The sequence below is a fragment of the Phytophthora parasitica genome (assembly GCF_000247585.1).
Source record: "Phytophthora parasitica INRA-310 unplaced genomic scaffold supercont2.102, whole genome shotgun sequence".
Lineage (NCBI taxonomy): Eukaryota > Oomycota > Peronosporomycetes > Peronosporales > Peronosporaceae > Phytophthora > Phytophthora nicotianae.
Window position 1 is genome coordinate 54,472 of NW_008649088.1, and position 7,692 is coordinate 62,163.

Here is a 7,692-nt window from a genome sequence, read left to right on the forward strand (position 1 = left end):
GGCCAGACTTTTGACATCCGCAGCACACCCTGTTTTGTCTTGGCGAAGACTCATTGCTTTGGGAGCTCCTGGACATGCCGTTTATGGATATGTTCGAGCAGGAGAGTGGTCAACTGCTCATCGACCGGCGACGACATGCAGCACCATTGGAACTCCTCCGCTTCTTCACGTTCCATAGACCAAATCCATTCGTACAGCTAAAACTTGTGTGGGGAGACAAAGATCTGTTTCGATTGGCCTGGCTGAAGCTGGACGTACCGTTCTTCATGATCCAAAGTCCCCCAGCAGTAGCTGGAAAAGCGATTAACGGGTCGCTTTGCGGCATGACGATGGTGCAGTATGACGCTCAAGGAGAGGTCTTGTTCCTTCATCGCAACTCGAACAAATTGACTGGAGGCAGGATACGCAGCCCAGCGAACGAGAAGCTCAAGGCCACTCGGAAGGAGCACAAAACGGAGATGTCTCAACTGAACGAAGAGTCCTTGAGCTCCGACTACCCTGATGCAGCGATCTGAACGCAGTTATTATCATTCCGCAGGTCTTCACCTCGTTCCAAGTATCAAATCGAGACCTATCACGTCGACGAGATCTCAAAGGACCAAATCTGCTACTACATCGACTTCAGCGAACATTTTTACGCTCAAGAGATCGCTAACCTTAGTTTCTCCGACTTGAAGACGCACCTTCGCCGCTTTGCTATGGACACAGGTCAGCTGCATCAGGCCAAAGTAGATGCGATCGCACAAGCGCAACAGCAGCACCGCAAACCATTCCGGTTACAAGGAGTTGGCAATTGAACCATCCAAACATAATATGAATACTGTTGTTCGTGTATTTTTTTTTTAATATTACAGTGATGCACCCCGCTTCACGGGGGTTTGACCATATAAGATTTGCAAATACATCAGATTTCATCACAGAAACCTGAGGATATTTCTCATCAGAAGCACTATATCCGGAAGTTTATCAAAGGCCCGAGGGCGCGAAAACGGGATGCAGCACTGTACATGAATTGTAGACGCACAAGTTGAAATTCCGGATCAGAAATGATTATGAACCAGTAAAGTTGACCCACCGTCGTCCCGTAGGCACCAGATGGTTCAGCTGGCATAGAGACACGACGCCACGGCACACGACGTCTTGTCGTGGCTCACTGTGAGCGGGGGGAAGCGGGGAAGCGTCAGTTGACATTCTGCTCGATGGAGGCTGCGTCGTGTCCACGACGATGGGGGCCTCGCTGCCTGCAGATTCTGTTGCTCGGCAGCATGTTGTACGCTACACTGACTCTGGGCTGGGTCATTTGCAGTGTACACTCGACTGGTAGTCAGGGAGACGCTGCGTCAATGGAGTTTGCTTCAGTTTTCGAGAAAATGCATCATCCAGTTATGAACGCGCTGCAAAAGATCAAGGACAAAGTGGAGGAGATCCAGCGCACGCCTTCTCCGCAGGAGCTAGAGGCGGTGGAGCACGCACGCTCCGTTCCGAACCTTCCGAGCAGGGACATGCAGTGGAAAAATATTACATGTATTGGGTGGCGAGCTACAGGTAATTGCAAGCCCGATGGACCACGAGAGATCGCGAATGATTTAACCTGTGACGAACTAGTTCCTGATGGAAGCTCTGGGTACTGTGAGGTTCAGGACGTGAACACAGGAAAGCGATTTCGTGTCATGCGACGAACGTGCGCGAAATACAAGAAATCGCAGGTTTTTCGATGCGCCGATGCTCATCAGTTCGTAAACTACCACATCGAAGCGCTCACTGCCGTCAAATCTGCGATGGGATCGGATTTCGCGCTACCCAACGTCCAGACTGACAGCCATGGTCAAGATGGAATCGTCATGGTGGTGTATCCCAAATTAATCGCTAGTGCGTATGCTACTATCCGCACTCTGCGTGACGTGCTGGGCTGTCGTCTTCCCATCGAAATTTGGTTCCGACAGGACGAGATTGATCGAGTACCGAGATCCCTCATTCCGCTTCAGCAACTAGCACAGAATGAGACTGTAAGCAAGATTATTTTTCGAGAGATCAACGACTCACAGGCTGTTCGATTCGGAGCCAAGATATTTGCGCTTTACAATAGCGGATTTGAGCGTATCCTGTTTCTCGACGCTGATAACGTGCCTGTGCGAGACCCGGCGTATTTGTTCAAGTCACCTGAATTTGAGAAGACTGGTGCTGTCTTCTGGCCGGATTACTGGAACCCGCACTATACAATTTTCCACCTCCATGAAGACTCGTTACTGTGGGAACTTCTCGACATGCCATACGTCGACATGTTTGAGCAAGAAAGCGGACAAATGCTAATCGATCGACGAAGGCACGCTGCACCGCTCGAGCTTGTACGCTTCTTTGCGTTCCACCAGCCAAATCCCATTGAAAAGCTCAAGCTTCTATGGGGTGACAAAGACCTTTTTCGCTTTGCCTGGATCAAGTTGACTGTGCCCTTCTACATGATCCAAACACCACCCGCTGTCGCGGGCACAGTGAACGGTACATCATTTTGTGGCATGACAATGGTACAGCATGATGCGAAGGGCGATGTAGTATTCCTACACCGCAACGCGAAGAAACTCACGGGTGAAGTTTTGTATAAGCCTGTGAACTACCACATTGAGGCCAGGAAACGAATCAGGTCGAGGTGGAACAAGCAGGGGATTTACAAGATTCCAACGGAGGATGAAGTGGTCGCAGAGCTTAAAATTATGAAGAAGACGCTGCCACCAACTCTTGAGCCTCCCGAACCCGACGGGATCGCGGACCAAATCATTTGGACGCATATGCTATCGTTTCGCAACGACGCGCCTCGCTTGGAGTACAAGGTCAAGTCGTTCTCTGCACCACCCCACTTCCCAGAGAAGCAGATGTGTTACGGTGAGCGCGAGTTCGGGAGAAGCAAGTATTTCGATATGCAGAGTTTCACTGAGCTGAGTTTTTCAGGTCTAGAAACACATGTGAGGCGGTTTGCCATGGAAGCAGCGCAGATTCGCCACGGTTAACAACGTGAACAAGTACACATACAATGTAGTATGTCATACTTTAATTAATTTATTAACCCTTCGTGAAATGAAACATGGGCACGCCGATGTTACAACGTACTTGTACATACTTAAGCAACCGATACTCAGTACATTTTTGTTAGGAGTATTGAAGTTAACAATGGATTTAATAAAGATAATTGATGAATTGTTAATAAGATAAGTTATCATAAGCAAATCAAATTGTCCAAGGTGTACGGACATCGTCAAGGATAACTATGGGTGATTACCGTCAGGTGCAGGACCAGTTAGTGCGATAATCTTTACGAGCTTCTTCAATATCGATCGAGATACTAGTACCTATCGATATTCATTTTGCAGAGTTTGATCTGGGCTAGTTTTGCTTGTATTCATCTGCAGCATTAGCCACGCTATTAATACGTGTACCAGGAGAGGCTGGTTGTACTGTGGACATTTTATTAGTTTTTGCTGAAGAAGGGTATGTATGGTCCGCAAAACCCAAATAAACTATTTTTGTAACAATTTGCTTGCTGCCGAAGCTTAAAGAGATGGCCAGGATCAACCCTTTTAACATTCGAGATAACATCATCGTCATCTTATGCCACATCTCGCATGGAATTTCTATCTATTAAGAGTGTCCGTACCGGTGGAGCTATTTCACCAAAATGAAATCCTATCCATAACATCCAAGACACGGCCTCGTCAAGCCGGGCTTGGGTGATATACAGCTGTGTGACACAAATAGCGATTACATACGTACCGCGGATCGGCGCATCAACCCGTCATCGTGGAAACCATCCCAGATCGCCATTGGCAATGCCGTTAGCAATGGCAATAATTGCCAACGGTGATCACTCCAAACTTGCTTTAGCTGAAACTACACGAAGCTGAATCGGTACTAAGCAAAGTACAGTAATAATAGAACAATAGAACTGTCTGCTACATACACTACGATCCGCAGTCTGCGAATCCATGACTCAGTGATATGCAAAAAAAAAAAAAAAAAAAAACGTTACGCTGTCGGCTTCCTCGTTTGTGTCGTAGGTACAATTTCAGAATCAGTGTACCTACGTACGCCTGCATCTGCAGATTCTGCAGACCTATGGATAAAGCAACTTGTCGTGTCCGCGAGCCGCTGTTTGCTGCAGCGCATCGGGCCTGTGGCCTCACCAGCTGAAAAACTCGGAACAGATTGGCAGGAGAAATCCACAATCCGGGTCGCGGGTATAGCGAGGCTTCGACCTGAATGGCCCCGATGAGCTGCAGGATTCAACTTGTCACTGCTTCAAGCGCACTACGATCACACCACTTGAGATTGCGACCGTCAGTACACGGACTCAAGCAACATGAAGCTTGAAACGATGCCTACTGCACTACCAATATATTCTCAACCACCGCACGAAACGGAGCCACTCATCGAGATACATTCGAGTCCCATCCGTGTGCTATCCGAACGGGTCGTGCGATGTTGGAAACAATGGCCTCGCGCCCTACTCGTAGTAGCTGCGTTCGTGTACGTATCGGCGCTAATTGTTTGGGCATCCAACAACTCGGACAAGCACATGGATAATCAACAAACTTCTGCTCAAGATGCAACTCCAGTTAAGCCCTTTCCAACAGGGGAAGTGGTGTCACGACGTCTTCAGTGCGTCGCGTGGCGAGCGACAGGCAAATGCCGACCGAACGGACCTCGTGAATCCCAGAACGACAAGAAGTGCTCGGACGTCATCGGTGCTGATGTGTCAGGATTCTGTGAAGTTGAAGACATCGATACAGGGGATCGATTCCAAGTAATGCGTCGGCACTGCAACAGCTTGAAGGGCAACATCAAGTTCCGTTGCTCTGACGCTCTAGCTTTTGTCAACTATCGCGTCGAAGGACATGCTGCCGTTGCTAAGGCTCTTGTTCCTAATTTCTCGCTGCCGCATGTGCCTGAAAACAGTGGGGCACCTCGCGACGGTATTGTGATGGTAGTTTACCCAAAGTTGCTCGCCAGCGCCTACGCGACGGTGCGTGTTCTTCGTGAAGTTTTGATGTGTCGCTTGCCTATCGAGATCTGGTTTCACGTCGATGAAATCGGAGACGACTATGCGCTATTGGCACCATTGCAGCAACTCGCCATCTTCGTCGGTGACGTCTCCTTCCACCCAATGTACAACCCGCGTGCTAAGGGCTTTCTATCTAAGGTATTCGCTATCTACAACAGCTACTTCGACCGTGTACTCTTCCTGGATGCAGATAATGTGCCTGTGCGTGATCCGGTCTTCCTCTTCGATACACCCGAATTCCGAGCGAGTGGTGCTGTGTTCTGGCCTGATTTTTGGCATCCGCATCACACGCTCTTCAACTTGCACGCTCGATCAATGCTGTGGGAGCTATTGGACACACCGTTTATCGACATGTTTGAACAGGAGAGCGGTCAGTTGCTGGTGGATCGCACTCGACACGCTGCGCCGTTAGAACTCGTGTACTTTTACGCTTTCCACGAGCCTAATTTCTTCAACAAACTGGAAGTTGTGTACGGCGATAAAGATCTGTTTCGGCTTGCGTGGATGAAGCTCAAGACTCCATTTCACATGATTGAGACTCTTCCAGCAATGGCAGGCAGGGCTATCAACGGTTCTTTCTGCGGTATGACGATGGTACAGCACGATGCTGATGGCGAAGTGCTGTTCCTACACCGTAACCAACACAAACTGACTGGCGAACGCGATGAACGGATGGAGAAGGCAGCTTTAGAGAACACGGTGGTTCCCCCAGAGGAAGCACTGGGTGCTCCACACCCAGACGGATACCCGGACCCAGTGATCTGGACGCACTTGCTGTCCTTCCGCAAAGATGGCAACCGTAAACTCTACTCAATCGACGCGTACCGAGCTGCACCTCAATTTCCGCAGTGGCAACCATGCTACGGTCGGCGATACGTGGAGAAGCAGAAAATGTTTGAACTGCGCGAGTTCGCAAACTTCAGCTTTGCTGGAATCGAGACGGACATACGTCACTTTGCCTTGGATGCAGCAAGACTCCGGCACGCTCAGAACGTGGCGTGGATAGGAGCACGTCCAAATAACTCTACTACCGGCCAAAGCGTAGTGGCATAGGTACTTATCTCTATCGGATACGATAATTTAGTTTTTTGTAGTTATCTACATGCGTTCTATTGTAGTTTCCTGTCCATAATACGAGAAGACTGGTGATTCTCGAGTAGTTGAACCCCTTCCATAGCAAACCGCCGCAGGTGTGTCTCCAGTCCAGCAAAACTGAGGTCTGCGATTTTCTGAGCGTAAAAGTGCTCGCTGTCGCTGATGTTGCGCTGTCCGTAGCATCGCTGCCACTCTGGAAAATCGGGTTGAGCAGTGTAAGATCGGATTCGGTAGTCAACTCTACGCGAAGTATTTCTGAATGTCCACAAGTGTGTCCACATGGCTGGATCGGGTAGATTGTCCGGTTCAGGCGGCTCTAATGTCGGCGGAGGCGTTCGCATTAGATTCTCAAGTTCTGCTTGTACTTCTTCATCATTGATAGTAGTAGGAAGCCCTTGATCTAAACGTTTCAAACGGGCCTGCCTTCGCGCTTCAACTTCGTAATTGATCTCTTGACGTTTCACACGTCCAGTGAGTTTATTGGAGTTGCGATGAAGGAAGAGTACGTCTCCATTTGCATCATGCTGAACCATAGTCATACCGCAAAAAGATTCATTGACAACCTTGCCGGCGACAGCGGGTGGGGTCTGGATCATGTAGAACGGCACATTCAACTTAATCCACGCGTACCGGAAGAGATCTTTATCGCCGTATACGAGCTTAAGCTGGTCAAAATGATTTGGACTGTGGAACGTGTAGAAGTTCACAAGTTCCATTGTAGCCGTATGGCGACGGCGATCAATCAGCAATTGACCGCTTTCCTGTTCGAACATGTTGACGTATTTCATGTCCAGCAGTTGCCACAACAACGAGTCTGCCATAATATGGAAAATAGTGTACTGAGGATGCCAGAAATCTGGCCAGAAGACTGATCCAGTCCTCACAAACTCCTCAGACTCAAACAAGAAGGCCGGGTCACGCACGGGTACATTGTCAGCATCGAGAAACAGCACCTGATCAAACGCGCTGTGGTATAGCGCATACACCTTTGCTGCAAAGCGGAATGCTCGTCGATCTGTAATCTCTCGAAACGTAATGTCACCCTCGACTTCTTTCCCCGCCAGGCCTTTCAATGGCTCTAGAGCTCCTGGTACCCTCATCAACTCATCGCTACGGTACCAAATTTCGATCGGTAACTGACAGTTGTGTACATCTCTCAACGTTCGAACCGAAGCGTACGCACTTGCCAACAGAGTCGGGTATACCACCATAACGATTCCAGCTTTCGGTTCCTCGTTCTCGTCCACATTAGGCAAAGTGTAACCCGGTGCGATAGCCTTCTCTACCACTTGCCTTCCTTTGGCATGGAAATTCGCGAAATCCGATGCGTCCGAGCAGAAAAACTTGGCTCCCTTTTTGACTGTACTACATCCGCGTTGCATGACTCGAAACCTTTCTCCTGATTCGACGTCTTCGATCTCACAGTAGCCTGAAACCCCATCCTCTACTCGCCGGTTGCAAGGTTTATCGTTGGCCACGTCGCGCGCTCCGTCCACACTGCAGCCAGTTGTGGCTCTCCAGCCAATGCATTTGAATTGGCGTTCTAC

General features: G+C 49.2%; 5 protein-coding genes across 5 annotated transcripts; 3 read left to right on the forward strand and 2 right to left on the reverse strand.

The window, feature by feature from the left end:
* Window positions 1-74: 74 nt before the first annotated feature.
* Window positions 75-797, forward strand: PPTG_19023 (hypothetical protein; the record flags this gene model as incomplete). Its single annotated transcript, XM_008917431.1, has 2 exons — window positions 75-478; window positions 539-797. The coding sequence occupies 2 exons, from the start codon at window positions 75-77 to the stop codon at window positions 795-797; spliced, it is 663 nt and encodes a 220-aa protein (XP_008915679.1).
* A 275-nt stretch (window positions 798-1,072) lies between these two features.
* Window positions 1,073-3,119, forward strand: PPTG_19024 (hypothetical protein). The gene has a single exon (XM_008917432.1). It carries the CDS (start codon window positions 1,200-1,202, stop codon window positions 3,000-3,002), a length of 1,803 nt encoding a protein of 600 aa, XP_008915680.1. The 5' UTR covers window positions 1,073-1,199; the 3' UTR covers window positions 3,003-3,119.
* Window positions 3,120-3,341: 222 nt separating this feature from the next.
* PPTG_24512 (hypothetical protein) lies at window positions 3,342-3,813 on the reverse strand (the record flags this gene model as incomplete). The annotated part of the gene is made up of 2 exons (XM_008917458.1): window positions 3,342-3,395; window positions 3,763-3,813. The coding sequence occupies 2 exons, from the start codon at window positions 3,811-3,813 to the stop codon at window positions 3,342-3,344; spliced, it is 105 nt and encodes a 34-aa protein (XP_008915706.1).
* Window positions 3,814-4,070: 257 nt separating this feature from the next.
* PPTG_19025 (hypothetical protein) lies at window positions 4,071-6,126 on the forward strand. Its single transcript, XM_008917433.1, has one exon. It carries the CDS (start codon window positions 4,349-4,351, stop codon window positions 6,101-6,103), a length of 1,755 nt encoding a protein of 584 aa, XP_008915681.1. The 5' UTR covers window positions 4,071-4,348; the 3' UTR covers window positions 6,104-6,126.
* PPTG_19026 (hypothetical protein) lies at window positions 6,080-7,692 on the reverse strand. The gene has a single exon (XM_008917434.1). It carries the CDS (start codon window positions 7,525-7,527, stop codon window positions 6,160-6,162), a length of 1,368 nt encoding a protein of 455 aa, XP_008915682.1. The 5' UTR covers window positions 7,528-7,692; the 3' UTR covers window positions 6,080-6,159.

Bases quoted from the DNA above. Each gene is read 5' to 3' on its own strand.
- PPTG_19024 (XM_008917432.1), top strand. From the start codon at position 1,200: ATGGAGGCTGCGTCGTGTCCACGACGATGGGGGCCTCGCTGCCTGCAG.
- PPTG_19025 (XM_008917433.1), top strand. From the start codon at position 4,349: ATGAAGCTTGAAACGATGCCTACTGCACTACCAATATATTCTCAACCA.
- PPTG_19026 (XM_008917434.1), bottom strand. From the start codon at position 7,527: ATGCAACGCGGATGTAGTACAGTCAAAAAGGGAGCCAAGTTTTTCTGC.